Source organism: Mustela erminea, chromosome 16, assembly GCF_009829155.1.
Source record: "Mustela erminea isolate mMusErm1 chromosome 16, mMusErm1.Pri, whole genome shotgun sequence".
NCBI lineage: Eukaryota > Metazoa > Chordata > Mammalia > Carnivora > Mustelidae > Mustela > Mustela erminea.
In genome coordinates, this window is record NC_045629.1 from 80,587,627 (window position 1) to 80,606,933 (window position 19,307).

General features: G+C 52.9%; 1 protein-coding gene across 3 annotated transcripts in view; it reads right to left on the bottom strand.

Annotated features, from left to right (window-relative positions):
* Window positions 1-19,307, bottom strand: part of FAM135B (family with sequence similarity 135 member B) — a 272,532-nt gene that overhangs the window by 166,739 nt on the left and 86,486 nt on the right. For all 3 annotated transcript variants that reach the window (XM_032316553.1, XM_032316555.1, XM_032316554.1), the window contains one exon: window positions 4,578-4,673. In XM_032316553.1, the coding sequence (XP_032172444.1) occupies window positions 4,578-4,654 (77 nt within the window). In that variant the 5' untranslated portion in view covers window positions 4,655-4,673. The remainder of the gene's footprint in view (window positions 1-4,577; window positions 4,674-19,307) is intronic.

Consider the following 19,307-nt stretch of genomic DNA (forward strand, 5'->3'; position numbering starts at 1 on the left):
AGCAGGAAAACCCTTGGTGATAGAGCTGTAAGGACCACAGCTGCTGGGCGCCCCTCCGAAGGATGCAGAATCCTGGCTGGTGCTGTACCTAGCCTGTCCACGGCTCTCTGCAGCCTTGACCCAGGGGACTGGGAACTCTTACCTTCAAGGTCTTACTGCTGGCAGGACTCTAGAGATCTTAGAACCCACTCTGTTCTCGTTAGAGCTCTACCTGCCTTCATCCAAATGATGTCCCAGCCTCATGGCCAAGGCTGCTAGGAAGCCCACCATAAGTATGCTCCATCCTAAGATGATGCCCTCATCCACATCAAAGTGCCAACACTGTGAAGGGTTGGCATGGAAAGCAGGAAGAAATTTCTGAGAGCCTTTGTTCCACTAGACCCGTGGTCACCAACTGCCGATGAATTCATACTTGCGGTAACAACATCTTCAAGCATGCAACTCCTATATATGTATATTTATTTACAATCCCATACCCATATGATTGCATAATCCTACACAATATTCATTGCAAGCATAAAGAAGGATCTTTTAAAAGTGAGATAAGGAATCCAATAATACTTGTTTTTAAAAATTAATTACTTTTTCTATTAAAGGAACATATAACCTTTTTGCTCGTACTAAAAATATGCATATAACAGTGATTCAAAATTCTGGTTTTAATTTAGTCTAATTAAATATTAGACTTCAGTGCTGAGCATGGGTACGCAAGGTAACTCTTCAAAACACACAGACCTAGAGGATCTTAGGCAGGCAGAGTGAGTCACAGTTTCCGGTAAACTCCTTAACCAACTGCGCAGGGCCTTCTTCCAGTTTTGGGTGTGTTGAAATGTCCTGCTTCTGGTAACGGTTTCATACAACACTTAGTCAACACCTGAAGCCCCAGAATACCATTAGGATTAGGTGTATCATGAAGAATTACAGTTACAACTCCATATATCAAATAGTTCTTTACATAAGTTCAGATTTCTAAGCCTACTTATTTTTGAATCTGATCAGCTTGCTATTTCATCCCAGGGTGCATGTGTGAACACGCTGAGCAGAAGAAGACCAGGGCAGTGCTGTCTTTTCCTGCTGTTCACCATACTTTCATTAGCAATATTACCTTCAATTCATGATGGCTTTACAGTGCTTATTTTTAAGCCACTTGCTATTTTATGAGGGTTGGTGTAATTAAAGGAAGAAAACAGTTTACGGATGTGTATACCTGTCCAGTCCCAAACTGTATTATCTGGCAATGTGAGGGTGATGTCATCAACTCGTCTGTACTGTGGGAGGCCCTTTCATTTGATGCCAGAGTCATGACTAAGTGCCATATGGACACAAATTTTTCCAGGGTCATTCTGGATTCTAATTATTAATAGAGCTTGATTTCCCTTTGATTTTTTTCAAAGATCTTATTCATTTTTTTGTCAGAGAGAGAGAGAGCACACACAAGCAAGGGGTGGGCACAGGCAGAACAGGCAGCAGGAGAAGCAGGCTCCCTGCTGAGTAAGAAACTCATGTGGGACTCGATCCCAGGACGCTGGGATCATGACCTGAGCCAAAGGCAGCGAGCGGCCCAACTGACTGAGCCACCCAGGCATCTCTTCCCTCTCATTTTTGATGAAAAGAATTATAAATGGAAGTTGTAAAATTTTCTTCCCACATCTTGATGAATGTTTCGTGTAGCCCTGGGGAGGGGGGAGGCAGCCCACCCTGGAGACCAAGCTTACATCATAGAAAACAAGCAACTCAGCCCCAGAATCCCCCTCTATTATGTTAGAGCTTCAGATTTTTCCATCCCCCTGATCCCAAGTTACCCATGGGGCAAAGTAAAGACACTACCACTCAGGCTACGGTTGGTGATGAGGATTTAGGAACTCATCAGTAGAAGTGTCTAACACATCATAGACACATGATATTCTCCAACGTGAACAGGAGAATGGGGGTAGGTACCAAATGGGCTCCAGGAAGCGGTAACCAAGCCAGGACTCCAGAAGCTGGGCCCCAAGCCCAGAGTCTTCTCACTACACCGCAACTTCTGATCAGGTGAGGATGGTCCGACGGATGCTGACAAGCTTCTGGCGGATGCCCAGATCTTTGCTTCCTGAAAATTCAGCTCCAGAACCCCAACCAGAAATGAGGGCCCCCGTGCCTGGGACATAGCTGGTCCCAGGATCATTGCCCGTTCCCCGCACCGCCTGCTTCAGGTCACCCACCAACATGTCCTGGCCACTGAATATCCTCACGGAACAAGGAGCCAACACACAAGGCACACTGGAAGCAAAGACTCCAAAGATCCTTCTGAACCTGGAGACGGACCCGGGCGGCAGAGGGTGAAAGTGTGAGATGGTCTCTACTTCTCCGCCCCGAGTCTAGACTGTCCTTGCACTTGGCCTTGGCCACCAGAAGGCCTGGGAAGCCCCTCTGTGAGTTCGCGGCTCCCTGGCAGGATGTCGTGTGTGCTTCCACTCCTGCCTGTAGGGCTCATCTGCCGCCTCCCAGCCGAGGGCCCAGACCTGGAGCAAACCACGGCAGGGGCAGCCAGGCCCGTAATCCAGCTCACCCTGCCTGCCCCTCGGAATCCACAGCGGAATGGAAAGCTGCAGTTTGAAGGCACTACGGTTAAGGTTCAGGGTACTCTGTTCCGTGGCAAAAACACACCAATAGATGGAACCACTTAAAAGCATCAAGTTGAACAAAGATCAAAAAGCTTCAGGCTTTTAAAATCAAAAGCTTGATTTCCAAGTAACCTTCCTCCTCTCTCCCGGGGACCTCCCCCTCCTCCCTTCTCAGACTTTCAGACTTGCGTTTCCGGACCGAGGAGGCCACTGGCAGCTCATCCGCAATTCCTGTCGAAACCAGTTAGATCCTGTATTTCCCAGTGAAACAGCCCAGCCCCTTCCTCTTACGGATTTCAATTTTGAAGGCTGTGGGCTGCCGGCTGCCTCCTTCGGCCCCGCACAGCAGTAGAACTAGTGTTCTTCTTTATCTCTAACCCTGTCTCGGGTTGTATTCTGGCTCTGAAGCATGGAGGTCAGTTTTCCACAACAGAGATACCTCCTATTTTGCACTGTTAACTTGAACACATCACCAATGCAGTCTCTATGAACTTAGGTTTCCTTGTCTGTAACCCAGGGAAAGCTGTGGCTGCCCCAGGAGAGCCCAGAGCCCTCCGGTGGGACTAGATGCTTCACATACACCATCCACATGGTTGTTATCTTGTATGCTTCGTGTACTATCGTGTATGCTTCACATACACCATCCACGTGGTTATTATAGACCTTGAGAGGAAGGTCTGTCCTGAAGACCTATTGAGATCACACGTATACAGCACCAAATTCAGCGCATCCTTAAAGACTACAAGCAACTACATTTTAATTCTTTACTTAAAGAGGACATCATAAATTTTCAGTCCTTGAGAGATCTAGGCACAGGGATTAGGTATGATACACAGTTTTGGGGAAACGGGCCTACAAATATTGATCACGAAGACCTCTTATTGTCAGAGCTATACAAGCAAGCTTCATTTCCAATAAATTCACTTCCCACTAAAACTGACCAACATACATCACGGGAAGAGGAACCCAGAAGAGCAAAGGTGGACGGGAGAGCAGGAGGGAGGGAGAAATTCACATGCTCAAGCCTGCCAGTGTGGGGGTGATTTTCAACCTCACTAAACGTTTGGGTGTTCCACGTGGCAGGAAAAATAATGAAAATCCTCTTCTTGTTAATCCAAAATGTCCTACCTCCTGTCCTTACCACCTTTATTTCCTGCCAGGAGAAACACGCACATACACAGAGGACCCTTGAACAACAATGGGGTTTGAGGCACCCACCCACAGTCAAAAATCATGTAGGACTTTGGACTCTCCCAAAACTTAACTACTACTAGCCTACTATTGACCAGAAGCCTTACTGATCATATAGACAGTCAAATAAACATATTTTGTATGTTGTATGTATTACACATTGTATTCTTAACCTAAAGAAAGCTAGAGGAAGGAAAATGTTATTAAGCAAATCGTAAGGAAGAGAAATAACATCCATAGTGCTATGCTGCATTTAGAAATCCATGTTCTGGGGCGCCTGGGTGGCTCAGTGGGTTAAGCCGCTGCCTTCGGCTCAGGTCATGATCTCAGGGTCCTGGGATCGAGTCCCACATCGGGCTCTCTGCTCAGCAGGGAGCCTGCTTCCCCCTCTCTCTCTGCCTGCCTCTCTGCCTACTTGTGATCTCTCTCTGTCAAATAAATAAATAAAATCTTAAAAAAAAAAAAAAAAGAAATCCATGTTCTGGGGTGCCTGGGTGGCTCAGTGGGTTAAAGCCTCTGCCTTTGGCTCAGGTTGTGGTCCCAGGGTCCTGGGATCGAGCCCCACATCGGGCTCTCTGCTCGGCAGGGAGCCTGCTTCCTCCTCTCTCTCTGCCTGCCTCTTTGCCTACCTGTGATCTCTGTCTTTCAAATAAATTTAAAAAAATCTTAAAAAAAAAAAAAAGAAATCCATGTTCTACTGGACCACACAGCTCACACCCGTGTCGTTAAAGGGTCAACCATGTATGTATGTACACACCAATAGATACAGAGATGCATACTTACCCTCTCTGAAAGAGATCCACATTATAAAATTTATGTAGCTCTACAGAAAACTCAACCGTTCCTTGTACTTCAGACATGATCTTTTTGGTTCATTACCTGAAAAAGAAGAGAGAAATGAAGAGCTTGAGCTTCCATCAGCCAAACAGAGAAAACCTGGGCTTCCACAGGGGAAACCCAATGTACTTGACCAATGGGAGTATGGTGCATCCATTGGATGCCATCACTCAGAGGTTCCCTTTACAGGAAAAGGCACAGAGACAGAAGACATACTTAACTGTCACTCAGCTCACTCGTCAAAGGACCAGACTTGGACCCAGTTGTCCTAATCCTAAAGTGGGGCTAGTCTACAGTCCTTCCTTACCTGTCAGTGTCATGGAGGCAAAAGCAGCCCAGCCATGGGCACAAGGCCAATGATCAATGGAGAGAGTCCCGGCTCTCCCACTTTCTACCTGTGTGACTCTGAGCAAATCACTTAGCGTCTTCTCTATAACACGACTCCTGGTAATAGCACAGAACAGATAAAGGGTGGACGGATTAAATGGGTCTACCACACAGAGCACTTTGCACAGTTCCTGACATGCACAATGATTAATATCAGTAATTGAGAGTGACTTTATCACTGTTAGCATAAATGCCATCTTGTAAGGGCTAAGGGGCCTGGAGTGGCAAGGCCAGATGTGCTCTCCACTGAGCACGGGAAGCAGAGGGACTGGGTGCCACTGCCCAGCAGATGCTGAGCCCAGCTCGAGGATGCTCATTTTCCCAGCGAAGAGACCTGAGGGCCAATAACAAGAGGGCTGGATGGGGAAGAGGCAGGGGACAAAATTAAAACAGTGCAAGTCTAGGAAGAGACATGAACCAAGGGGAAGAAAGACTCAAAGTAGGCTGAATTTTCTGAGGGTATGAGGTTGTCTAGACACCAACGATTAGGAGGAAGGGAAAGAAACTGACTTTTGTGGAGCATCTACTATATACTCTTGGGGCTGCATGAAGTATTTTCTGTAAGTTGCCTAATTTTGACCAAGAAGAATTTTGTGATAAAGTTTCTTGCCCCATAATGTAGATGAGGAAAAGGATCAGAGAGGCTCTAATCTAAAGCCACTTTCCTCTTCTAGAATGCTCTAGTGGTGTGTACTGTGGAAGGTGTCTGCCCTCCCTCCAAGCCTCAGTTTGCCGCCACGTGTAACGGGACGATACAAGCTACGTAGGATGAGTTCCCCTAGAATAGGAGGTCATTACTTGCAATGAGCAGGTTCTTGGGGAACAAGCAGGTTCTCCCCGGAAAGTGACTGGCATGATGTTGGGAAAGGGGATAATGAGACAGAGGGAGGAGAGAAGCCAAGAGGAGATCCCGTCTCTCCTACCTGGCACCTAGGTCTCCTTTGAAAGCCTCTCTTCCCTCTACTCCCCTGATGCCTCAAAGACCAGAACACAAACACTGGGGTTCAAAGGACAACTTCACTGTAGCCAGTGGGGTCATGCCAGGCCAGCTCCCCAGAATCAAAACGCAAGAGATTAACGTGGCCTTGACTGCGTGCCTTGGCTCTGACACGGGTGCCGCACAGGGAAGCATTTCTGAAGATGCAGAATTCCTCTGGCCAAATTAAAATGCAGCAGATCCCAGAACACAGCCTCTGTAAATCCTATAAGCGGAATTACAAGCTGGCACACCCGGAGAAGTCTGGCTCCCAGAATGCACTGAAAACCAACCTCCGTAATGGGAGAGCCCTGGAGGTGCACACCGGAGCCGGTCAAGGTCAGAACCACGCACCCTGCCTCCCTGGACCCAATTTCAAGTTGAGGCACTTCCAGTAAGAGCTGGACAGGGGGCCAGCAAATAAAGCCACTCTGCACCTAATTTCATTTTCACGTGAAACATGGGGACAGCTGCCTCTTCCCTACTTCCGTCTCCCGTGCTCAGTCTCCATCCTTAAAATACCGCAGAGCCAGCAAGCCATCTGACCCCTGCTTGCAGTGGCAGGATCAATAATTCCTGACCCTCCCAGATCCCCGACTTGGGGAGGATGTTACAGAGTAAGGAACGGAGGGAGAGCCAGAAGAGCACACACTAGCACTCCAGCCTACTGCACACCAGACACTGCTCAGGGGTGGCGGGTACGTATGTATTTCACGCCCGCCATGAAACACGTCTGCAGCGGGCAGTCCCGGCGCCAGTCCCCCAGGAGGCAGCCACACCGTACAGAAGAACAGCACCGACCCAGGAGCTACAGACACGACTTTCCCATCTCTGGCCCTTGCCGGCAGAATGGCCGGGACAGTGTTTTTCTGGAAAATTAGTCTTTAGAAGAAAAAATACTTAGTGCATGGAGAATACCATGCAGAACATGGTTTTCTCCTGGGAAGATGTGCCCTCGTGCCCTCATGACCTACTGCTCAGGACACATTAGCTGGGACACGTAAATGCAAACACAGCTTCTGAGTGGAAAGCTACCTGTTCATTTTAAGGTCATGTGATTTATTAAAACCCAAATACCAAGTTAGTCCATGAGGAAGATGAGTTCACATTTAAAATACCAGTTTTGGGGCACCTGAGTGGCTCAGTGGGTTGAGCCTCTGCCTTTGGCTCAGGTCATGATCTTGGGGTCCTGGGATCAAGCCCCGCATCAGGATCTCTGCTCATCAGGGAGTCTGCTTCCCCCTCTCCCTCTGCCTGCCTCTTGGCTTACTTGTGATCTCTCTGTCAAAGAAATAAATAAAAATCTTTTAAAAAATAAAAATAAATAAAATACGAGTTTTACAGTGTGGAGATTCCTCAAACAATTAAAAACAGAAAGAGCATATGATCTAGTAATTCCACTGCTGGGTATTTACCCAAAGACAATGAAAATACGAATTGGAAAAGACACACGCACCCTTACGTTGACTGCAGCATTGTTTATAACGGCCAAGACAGGGAAGCAGCCCCAGCATCTGCAGAGAGACGAATGGACAAAGAAGACGTGGTACATACTCACGCCAGAATATTACTGAGCCATGAAGAAGGTGACATCTTGCCTTTTGCAGGAGCATGGAAGGAGCTAGCAGATACTACCCTAAGTCCATTAAGTCAAACGGAGAAAGACAAATAACAGATGGTTTCACTTACATGTGGAATCCGAATCACCAATGAACAAACAAAACTGGAAACATCTCACACACCGGAGGCCGTGAGACGGAAGGGGCTTGGGAGCAGGTGAAGTGATACAGGGGATAAAGGGGTACACACTTCCAGTTCCAAAACAAAGTCCCAGGGTGGACAGTACTGCATAAGGAACACGGTCGTGGACACCGTCAGGCCGAGCGGTGACAGATGGGGACCATGGCTAGCACGGTGGGCACTGAGTCATGTGCAGAACTGTTGAGCCATTCTGTTACGCGCGTGACACTGCACGTCAACGACACTGCCGTAACAAAGACACAGAATAAAATAAAATACGTTTGAAAACTCCATATTGGGACGCCTGGTGGCTCGGTCGGTTGAGTGTCTGGCTTTCGGTTTTGGCTCAGGTCATGATCTCAGGGTCTTGGGATCAAGCCCCACGTTGGGCTCTGCGCCCAGCACAAAGTCTGCTTCAGATTCTCTCTCCCACTTTCTCTGTCTCTCAAATAAATATATACAATCTTAAAAAAGAAAAACTCTCCATATTGATTTTTCCAGTAATTGTACATGGTCCAATGGGCAGAGATCGCAGGAATCTGTAGGAATCCCAAATTATCAGCTTGGGGCCCAGCCATCTCCTCTGCCCTTTCTATCTGAGCAACAGAGAGAACATGGTCAGAGGAGGGGCTACACGTGGGGCCCCAGGTCAGCAACCTCAGCATCACTTGTTTTGAAAGCAAAGTCTTGGGTGTCCCCCTCAGATCCGCTAAGCCAGAAACTGTAGGGACGAGGCTCGGGAAAGGAGTCCACGCCCTCCAGGGAACGCTGATGCCAACACCCTCTCAGAACCACGGGTGCACAGTCTAGGGGCTGCAGTTTCCCAGACCTGAGATCACCAGCTGCCCGGGGGCTGCCTCGCCTTGGGCCCCTGCTTCGCTGGATCTCTGTCCCTCGGCCTCCTCTGAGTGCTGTGAGGGGTAAAGGGCTGCCTGCGCCGTCCGGTGGTTCTCATGATCACCAGAGATCAAGCACAGGGAATGGCCGATACGGGTTAGAGCACACACACACACAAGACAGGCATTTTTAAAAATACAGGCCAGATTTAATTTAAAAAATGTCCTACTGGGCAGGAAGATGCCAGCTCTGTGGGAGGAAGTGCCCCATGACAGCGTCTGTAAATAGACAAATGGCTCGAAGAGCGGGCGCGGCGGTATCCCCATTGCCCACATGGTAGAATTCACCGGCTCCTCAAAATACACAGGGTGTGGACGACTAAGGGGCGCATTATGGATCCACGGCCGAGTAAGAAATAACCCAAGCCTCCCACGGGCACAGGGCCGACAGGTGACACACGCTCGTACGCTCCCCACTCACATTATGCTCATACACCCAGGGCACACTCAGACACCAGCACAGACACACACACCAGGTGTACACACATTAACACACACACGCCAACACATGAGACCACATGGCATATATAACCCCATCACACGCAACAGGGAACACACCCGACCCATGATACACACAGGCACCACACCCACCCCACGTGCACCAGAGACGTCTCTGCACTAACTTCCTGCTACAACCAGCAACCGCTCCCAAGCTGGAGACTGCGATCATCCGACCACATCTGCGGCCCCGAGAGGCTCAGCTCCCCGCATGCATTTCCTGGAAGCCTCCTGCACGCCCAGGCGCTGCCCCTTTGAGCTCAGGGCTGGGATGGGGCAATCGAGGGTCAATGGAAAGGAGATGGAGATGCTCGGGGAGGGAGAGCCCTGGATGCTCGGGGAAGACGCCCCTGGGAAGGCAGACTTGTGAGTGGTGAGGCCATGCCCAGTCCAGGGTCACCCATGAAAACCCTCCTCCGCTTAAAAAGCGAGAAAGGATCCGTGCATCTCGATGTTTACGGCAGCGTTATCTACGATAGCCCAACTGTGGAAAGAGCCCAGATGTCCCTCAGTAGGCGAACGGATAAAGAAGATGTGGCTCCTACACAACGGGATATTCCACAGCCGTCAGCAAGGACGACAACTCGCCATTTGCCACGGTGTGGACGGAGGTAGAGTGTATCACGCGAAGTGACATCGGTCAGAGGAAGACAACTATGATGTCACTCCTACGTGAAATTCACGAAACAAAGTGAATAAGCCCACGGGGAAAGAAAAGAGAGAGAGAGAGAGAGAAACCAGAAACAGACTCTGAACCCTGGAGGACAAACTGGCTGTCCCCAGAGGGGAGGGGAGGGGCGGGGAGGGTGGGGGAAATCGGGGCCGGGGATCAAGGAGGGCACCGGCTGGGACGAGCACGTGTGTCGCCGGGAGTGTGAATCACTGTGTTTGCGCCCTGGAAACTAATATTACCCTGTACATTCACCAACGGGGATTTAAATAAAAACATTAAAAACAAAAAGTAAGGAGAGCTCCCTGGCAGGTCCTCAGGGCCTCAGCAACGTCCCACCTGCCCTGCTATTTCCCCCACACGGACTAAGACCCCTCCTCCAGGCAGCGGCGCCACCGGCCTGCACCTGCGTGGGGCCAGCTTGCACCTGGGGAGCCTGGTGTAGGGACGGGCCCCCACAGACACAGGCGAGGGTACGGGAAGGACCCCTGATGCGTCTGGCAGGGATGGCGGGACACGAGCTTCAGAGAGGCCTTCCTTGTGGGTCGGGGAGAGAACAACGTGGGTCTCTAGGGCACCACACACACATGCTCTGCACCAGCTGGCCGGGTGCCACTCACACCGGGTGACCTCGAACCTGCTGCTGCCTTCCCCGGACCTCATCTTCCTCCTCTGTACAATGGGAGTCATCATCACACTTTCTTCACGGCGGTGTTAAATGAAAGATGTTAATACACGTAAGGCATTTAGAACCTGGCATAGAATGGACCCCGACAAAAGCTGGCCAACATTAATTTTATTCCGGGAGGCAGAGCGGGAACAGTGCACGCTGGAGTGGCCGCCCCCCTTGCTTCACATGCGTTCAGAGCAATCCTGATCGGACACCTCCCCCCGACACGCACACAGGCCCGCCCTTTCTAGGAGACCTCCCAGCACCTCTGTCCCCGACAAGAGATGGGCCCATCTCCTGAAGCAATGAACTTCTCACCACTGGGAGCGGTCCAGGCACAGGAGGGGCCCTGCTTCAGGGATCCAGGCCCCCGAACTGTGTTTCAGTGGCAATAAAACTCCCCCTCAGCCTCAATGTCGTAAGACCCCCATCAGCCCCAGGCAGACCATGTTTAGCCCAGATCAACAAGGAACAAGACAGTGGGTTCGGAAGAAAGCAGAGGAGACGGAGTGGAAAACCACTACAGGCTTTGCATTGCCTCTCTGAGCCCGCATTTCCACATCTGTATGTCGAGGGAAAACCAGTGAAGAGAATGATTTGTGAAGATGACTAATGAAAGGGATTGCTAAAAACTCAGGAAACTGTTTTCAGTGTCAAATAGGTCTTACTGAAGTAAGGAACAGAATCTGTGTTGGAAACATGAGCACATTATCCTTCCCCGAGGGTGGAGATGTTTAGGGTCCTTGAAAACAAGAGGTCGTGTCTTTCCATGGCTTTCTGAGCACGCCACGCCCCCCACGGCGGCTGGGACACCGTAGACATTCACAGATACATGTGGAATTAATGAACACGGGGCGATGCCGGCACCCCGAGCCGCAGCCGGAGTGCGAGCGTGGAAGGGAGAGCCATCTCCCCGAGGGCAAACAGCAACACGACACACACGCCGCACCGCGGAGGGGTGTGAGCACAGGTGTGGATCACGTGGGAGAGAGCGCCTTCGTTGCGATCACAGATACTGACGAGGCCGGCCCGGTGAGCCCTTCCAGACAGGTCCAGCCCTGAGGACTGGCACCGGGCTCTGACCACGAGGCGTGACACGCGCAGCCTGAGGTGTCCGGGAGGAACACGTGCAGGGCTGGGGAGGGACGTCATCCCAATCTCTCCATCACCGCACGGCAAGGACCACACTGTGGGGAGCCCAGCCTTCCTCAGCACTGGGGCCAAGGACCTTCCCCCACAGAACCCCAGGAAACACACAAAAACACATTATTGGGTCCTACACCCAGACCTCCTACTGAGACTCGGAAAGGGATGGAGAAACACTTGTGCTAAAGGGGAACCCTGGTGCACCTGCTTCTCATGCCAGCTTGGATGGGAAAACCACGCACATCGCCAAGTCCTGAACCAGAGACCAGAGAAATGTTATCTGCTGTCTATTTGAGTGACCTACGGAGGGCAAGGAAGAAATACTGGAGGCTCCTCCTTCAGAAATGAAGCCACTTTTCTTTCTTTTTTCTTTTTCAACATTTTATTTATTTATTTGACGGACAAGTAGGCAGAGAGACAGGCAGAGAGAGAGAGAAGAGGAAGCAGGGTCCCCACCAACCAGAAAGCCCGACGTGGGGCTTGATCCCAGGACCCTGGGATCATGACCTGAGCCGAAGGCAGAGGCTTTAACCCACTGAGCCACCCAGGCGCCCCTGAAGCTCCTTTTCTTACAGGGCTTCATAAAGTGGTCTGGATGTAGCAGTCGCCGTGTGGAAAACGGTAATTCTGAGAGGCATCTGGAAGCGGGCCTTCAGGGCAGGGCACACGTGTGTGTGTGGGTGTGTGTGTGCGCGCACATGGGTAAGATCACTGGGTCTGGGACAAACAAGCCAGGAACCAAATCTCTGTTCTACAATTAACTGCACGTCACCAAACTCTGCAAGCTTCCGTGGCGGCCTCTGCGATTCAGAGAGAACTCCTTACCCCCGGGGGTAACACACCACAGGTGTGAGTCCCAGCCCTCCAGGGACACAGAAGGCTAAAGTCACCGAGAAGAACTGTTAATGCATTCAGTTCCTTGTAGGAATTCTTCCTTTTGAATTTGCTTTTGCTTTCACCATCAGAGTTCACTGAGCTTTTCCTTTCTGGGTGTTTGCTGCCCTCCGGCCGTAAGCCACTCTGATCCAGAACGGGACCGTCAAAGACACGCAAAACTCATGGTGTGGGAGAGAGAGAGATCTCGTAGCCTCTTCCAGAGAGCCGCAGCCCCGGTCTTGGGACCAGGAGATAGAAGCCTCCCCAGTCCCCGCGCTGGAGGCCCAAGGACCGGCACCCAAGCTGGGGGAGGGGCCGCCACCTACCCAGCTGTCCGGTGCGGACCAGACCTCGGCCTGGAGACCTCCTGTCCTCTCCCTATCTGCTGTGGTGTAACCGACCCCCCAACATCCACATGACGACACCTAGTCCCCCAAGTGAACTTTTTGGAAGGTGAGGCCTCTGGGAGGTCATGAGGGTAGAGCCACTGTGAATGGGATTAGTGTCCTTACAAAAGAGACCCCAGAGGGCTCCCTTCGCCCTCTGCCAGGTGAGGACACAAGACGTCGGCAACAGACCAGGGCCCTCGTCAGACTGCCTGACCCCTGACCTTGGACTCCCCGCCTCCTGAGCCATCAGAAACACATTTCTGTGATGCGTAAGACCCGCAGACGGGTATTCTGCTCTGGCCTGCGGGGATGGACAGAGACCCCACCCCCCCAAAGACAACCCATCCTGACCACCGCTAGCATCTCACATCCAATCCCTCCTCTCCGTCCCCAAAGCCGCCACCCTGGTTGTCCTCGTCCTCTCCCTGTCACCTGGGAGGTCCCCCGCCCCCCTCCCGGGTCATAGCTGAGCCCGAATCGTCTGAGGACCCCACAGATGCGGGGAGTGAGCCAGAGTGTCAGGTGCTAGGGCCAGACACTGATCTTCGGCCAGTCCCTGGCGGTGGACGATCACTCAGCAGCCAGCGGTCAGTATCTTACTTCTGCCTTCAACCCTACTGGCAGCAGTTCCAAAGGCCGCTCACGGCACCCAGGCGCACAGCCTTAGGTCCTCTCTCCTTTCTTTTCCAAAGCGCTGGGTCCCCGGAGACCTGGTCTCCACGTCCACTAACTCCACTAACGCTGAGTGACTGGGCTTTTCTTACGGTATTTCCAAAATGTCTCATCAGTTATTTGCATGTTTCCCATGTGTTTTATACCATTCTCAGTGGCCTCTGAAGACACTTGCTAAAACAACTCAGTCCACCGTGGTCCCCCATTACCCGTGGCTTTCCTTTCTGTGGCTTCCACTGCCCGTGGCCAGCTGTGGTCTGGAGGCAGAGGTCCTCCTGCAGACACACCGTCAGAAGGTCAGCGCGGCCTAACGCTCCATCACAGTGTCTGCGCCGTCCTCGCACGCCCTCTTGTCATGTGGGCCCTTTGCCAGATCCCACCATCGCAAGAAGACAGCGCACACAGTACGACGTTTTGCAAGAGAGAGACCACGTTCCCGTAAGTTGTATTCCAGCATTGCTGTGACTGTTTTACGGTGCTGTTAGTTATTGCTGTGACTCTCGCTGTGCCTAATTGATCCATGAAACCTTGTCACAGGTATGGACGTACAGGGAAAAACACAGTCGACAAAGGGTTTGAACTACCAGGGGGATCCAGGCATCCCCTGGGGTCCTGGAACATATCGGCCACGGATAAGGGCGGAAACAGCTGCATTCTGGAGGAACACCGTGATTTCAACACCTCACCAGATGCCGTTTAGAAACAAATCCTTGTACAAACACATCTCCCTTTAATATGTATCTTTTCTTTTAAAACATCCATCTTCAAAATGCTTGGCCTTTGAAAGATTAAATGAAAAAGAAGTGCGTTGGTCTTAACACGCATCAGCATTTACTTTATGAAAAGGGCACGCAAAGCTAGTGCGCTCGGAAGACGATCAGTCAAAGAGTGACGGCAGGGTACGTGGGGACGGGCTCGGGAAGGGCCTCTCTCCTGCCACAGAGCAGAACAGTGAGGGCAGTGAAAGGACGCCAGAAGGGCACGACCCAGAATGTTCTTGGGAGAGCCACGCGGGAACCCGGAGCCTCCGTAGGAATGTGCTGCCTTCCCCGGGGGTGGGGGGGGTCTGAGAAGAACAGCGACCAGAGGACACTTCCTCAAACACCCGCAGCCACATCGGTGGAGCCCATCCCCCAAGGCGATGGACTCCAGGCAGACATTCCCCCGCAGGACTAACTCCTGGCATGATCTCCGCAGGGAGAATCTGCTACATGTTCAAGGCAAACGACCTCGTTAGGCATGAAAATCAGCATTTCTTCATTGAGGAGGGAGGGTCCCCCGAGAGGCAGGCTTCTGTCCTGCCGTGAGAGCCTCTCATGGGTATATGTGCTGCCGAAGCGAGCACAAGAGCCTCTCGTTGGTATTTGAGCCCCATCCTGGGGCCTTACCTCTATCCAGGAACTTGGACAAGTCATGTACCATCTCTCGGTCTGTGTTCACGTCCGGAATATGGGCCAACACCATCCTATCAGAGCAGCTGCTTAGGAGCAAAATCGGAGCATCTCCTGGACATGGGCATCCCTTTCAGCACACTGGGACCAAACACACAGAACTGCTCAGAGCACCACGGACACAGAGACAACTGAGTCATGGCCCTTGGGCCCTCTGAAAACACGGGTCGGAAAAGAGAGAGCCAGGTCACAAGTGTGGCCCACAGGGCAGGTGCCATCATGGGAGGGTGCACAGAGAAGTGTACGACCTACGTGGGCCTCACAAGACCAAGGGATCCAGGCCTTGGCCCTCGGCAGCTGTACAACCTCAGGCAAGACCTTCATCTCACTGTGCCTCAGTTTCCCAGCTGGAAACTGCTTTGGAGCCTGCCCTATGATAAATGTCTAGTAAGTACAAACTGTCATGTTCACACAACTCTGTCTCTTCACACTGGGGCCAAGGCAGTGGGACATCTAGGTGGTTGAGGATCTGTCCCAGGGTCAGAGGCATCTGGGGGAAAAGCCAGGCCTGGACCGCAGGTATCCAAGCCCTTCGGACGGGATGCTCTGTAGAGCTCCGGCAGAGGCAGCCCACCCTGACACGTCAGACTTCGCCCTCAGCACGGCACACGCTCTGGGCAGGAACGCCAGGTGCTTCAGACTCTGGGCCCTCCTGCCCTGCAGCCCATCCTCTCCATGTCAGCGCATCCCCCCAGACCCTCCTCCAGGCCCCTCTGGAGTGCTCCGCCTCCTCAGAACACGGCCTCCCCTGCTTACGCTCTACTCCCCTGGACCGCCCACCTCCTACCTCCCCGGACAAGCTCCTGGGCTCACAGGTCCAAGCAGCAGCTCCAGGAAGCCCCTCCTGAGCAGCCAGCCCCCCTCCTCTCCCCGCACAAGCCCCAGCTGGCCGTGTGCAGACAGAAAGAGCTGTGACCGCGTATGTTCTAGAAGCATACCTCTCCTGCAGGTTAGACTCGGAGCCCTTTAAAGGGCTCGGAGCCACCACTTTCTAGCAATACAACAGGAAGGACAACAGTCCACGGCCGCGTGTGTGCGGTGAAGGAAGGAGGAACACGAGAATCGCCAAATACAAGAGGAAGGCACGCGCGAGTGAACGCACGCCGGTTACGCTCCTTCCTGAGCCAACACATGCTCCCTGAGGCTTGGAAGCAGCCGCTGCTTGGGGCTGAGATGCTAACTGTTCCCTCTTAGTGTGAGCGCAGAGCTGAGCTCCTTCTGTGCTCTGTGTGTGTCCACGGATGGGCGGGGGAGGCAGTGCCACGCATCGTCGTGCGGGTGGGGGCGGGGGGATCCCCACAGAGGAGCTGGCAGGGGCGGGGAGGCAGCCTCGAGGGTGCCCCTCTGCAGACCCTGCCCGACGCCTCGGCATAAACAGGAGAAGAGGTGAACGCAAGCCGCCGGGCCCCCAGCGAGTGAGTCCAGGCTGGCATTTCAGACGTGCTGTTCCTGCCCAGCTGCCGCGTTCGGGCCTCCGGCGTCGCCGGCGCCTGTCCTGAGCTTCCCAAGCGCCGCGGTGACTCAGCGCGTCTGTGTTCGCACTGACCACCCACAGCAGCTGCGAGCCTTCTCCACTTGCTCACACACGCGTGGGCGCCCTCGTCCAGCCACCCTCCCCGCCAAAATAGAAAGCCAGGCAGGGACAGGAGAGGGCGGGCCTTCAGAGCCAGCAGCAGCCTCTCCTGGAGCTCCCTGGGCGCCAAGGAGGAAGGGCAGAGTCCATCCGTCCCGCGCTCACCGAGGTCGGCCACCCCGCGGGCTCCTCCTCCTGTGGGGCTGTGGGCACCTCGAGGGGCACGGACCCCACTGGCGAGGGCCTCCGGAGGCGTTCGCTGTCAGCCCGCAGACCCACAGGGCTGGAGGGGCCTCACGGGTCAGTCCGTTCTGCAGGAGAGGAAACGGAGGCCATGCGGGGTCCGGAGAGGCAGCTCCGTGCAGAAGAAGCCACCAAGCCTGGACCCAAACCGTCACCCACAAAGCCTGCCGTGCATTAGTTCCTGGTGCCGACACCTTGGGTCCTCTACTCTGTGGTTCTCTCAGCTGCAAATAGGGCAAATAAAGCCCTTGCTCGCGGGGTTAGCGTGAGAAAGTAAGGACTTGCTGCCGCGGTATGCGGCATACAGAAAACGCTCCAAGTAGCAGCTACTATTACAAACATCATTATCACAGCGAAAAGCACGGGATGGAGAGTAATTCAGAGAAACGATAAAGCGTCCACTCAAGGTCCAAAATGGCCTCTCTTAAAATAAAGAACGGTTTCATTTCCTATTGAACATTTCCTTGAAAACCTGCCCGGCAGGATCTCGCCAGAAGCTGTCCCGGGATGGTGGGGAGGACTCCGAGAGGACACCTCGTGGATGGAGTGGGGGCACGGGCAGGGGCCGACGTCAGTCTGATCGGGACGCATCCGCTGTCGAGGGCCAGATGGGATCCCAGGACCGGCGAAGTTCATGAACTTGAATGACCACAGAGAGTGTCCCCTTTCCTCCCAGCCACAGAAATGCCCCCTGGGGCAGAGGCTCTCCTTCAGTGCCGGAAGAGGATTCAGATCCAGGAGCCCGCAAACCCACAGGTACCCTGAGTCCATTCCGTTACTTTCTACTCAGGGCCTCCAAAGCCAGACTGGCTTCAATTCAAAATCCTAGTCGGTGCGTATTCCTCTGTACCCTCGAGGCCAGTGGCTGCATGTGGCTGGGTTCCAGTTTTCTTCACCTACAGGAAGCCCACTTGTCTCCTAGGAGGGGAGTGGACGTTAATGGATGGAAGTGCAACGTGCAATACAGGAAGTGTTCACGGTAGTTGACGGGCAGGTCGCTGGGGTCCTGCGAATGCTCTGTTCCATTTTCCCAGTTAATGCAGATTCTATTCCTTACAAAAGCCTGAGCCTGGGTCTGTCAGAGCCAAGCGGGAAAGGAAGGCAGCAAGACCACCACGGTTCGGTCCAGGATGCCCCAACGTTTATTTCAGAAGACCCGCCATGGGAAGACATGCTCTATACAGAGGCCGACCCCTGCCACCTCCCCCACCACGGCCTCCCTGGACACTCAGCTGGTGGACACAAGCCTTCACGCCCAGTGCTCCTTCCCTACTCAGCAGCACGAGGCACAGGGGTCTTCCTGAGAAGTCAGCCCATCACGTCACACAGAGCCCTACAGCTCCTTACCAGAGCCGTGGCCAGCACACCCACGTGCCCTTTCTTCCGCTCTACCTTGGGTAATTTGCTTCCCCTACGATGTCCCTGTACACGGGCGACTTTCTGTCCCTCCGAGCCTCGGGGATTGGTCTGCACGAGGCAAGTCCCGAGCGGTCTCTGCGAAGCCTGCCCCGGCCCTGGCTCTCACCTTTCCTCCTGGGTGTTCAAATGTCATTTCCTTTCACTTCCTCACTTCTTCCAGAGCAAGCAACCCCCCCTCCGGGAACCTTCCCTCCCTCCGGAAGGACAGGTTCTCATCCACTCCCAGCCGGCCGTGGCCCCCGTGGCAGGAAAGGGCCTGACCCAGAGATCGCACTCCGCACGTCTCTACGGGATGAGCCCACGGTCAGGATCGAGCAGAGTCCTGAAGAAAGCAGACGATTTAGGAGCTGAGGGCTGGGAAAGGCATGAATTATTTAAAGCAGAGGGGAGAGGGGCCGTCCGGGGGAGAGTGGGAAGGGGCACGGAACTTTTGGAACAGCTGTAATACTGGATACTTGTCATTTTATTCCACTTCGTTTTCAAAACCCAGCCTAATAGATCATTGTAAAAATGCCCTTGTTTTTGTGGGAGGAAACAGAAGCTAAGGGAAATCCCACAACAGCAGTCCAGGCTGGGCTGTGGGCCCCGGGCCTCGAGGAAGTATAATGGGCATCGTGGCAAACACCCAGGGTCCTGTGAGGCATTCAGAGAGGGGGAGCAAGGCTGCAAGGCAAGGCCTGGGCGGGGAGGGGGTGTTAAGGACAGTGGGAGACCCAGGAGTGTCCAGGATTTTGCCAGCTACCTTCAAGCGTGATGCAGAACACGCCTGGAGTAGACACCTGCGGGCTAGCTTGGATATTAATCTTTATAAAATGACAATGAACTACCTGTTTGGGGACATGAATTAATCATGAACGGATGCTTTTTAAATTTTAAAAACAATCTACCCTTTATACACGTCTCCGCAAAGGCTGCTCAGACCACCTCCCTCATCGTGACGAGACCCCTGGTTCACTCGGTCATTCGGCAAACGTTAATATTAACTAGAGGCCACGAGTGCGTCAGCAACCACACCGGGTATCAGGGAAGTGTGAGTGCATAAAACAGGAGTTCAAGAAAGGGATATGAGA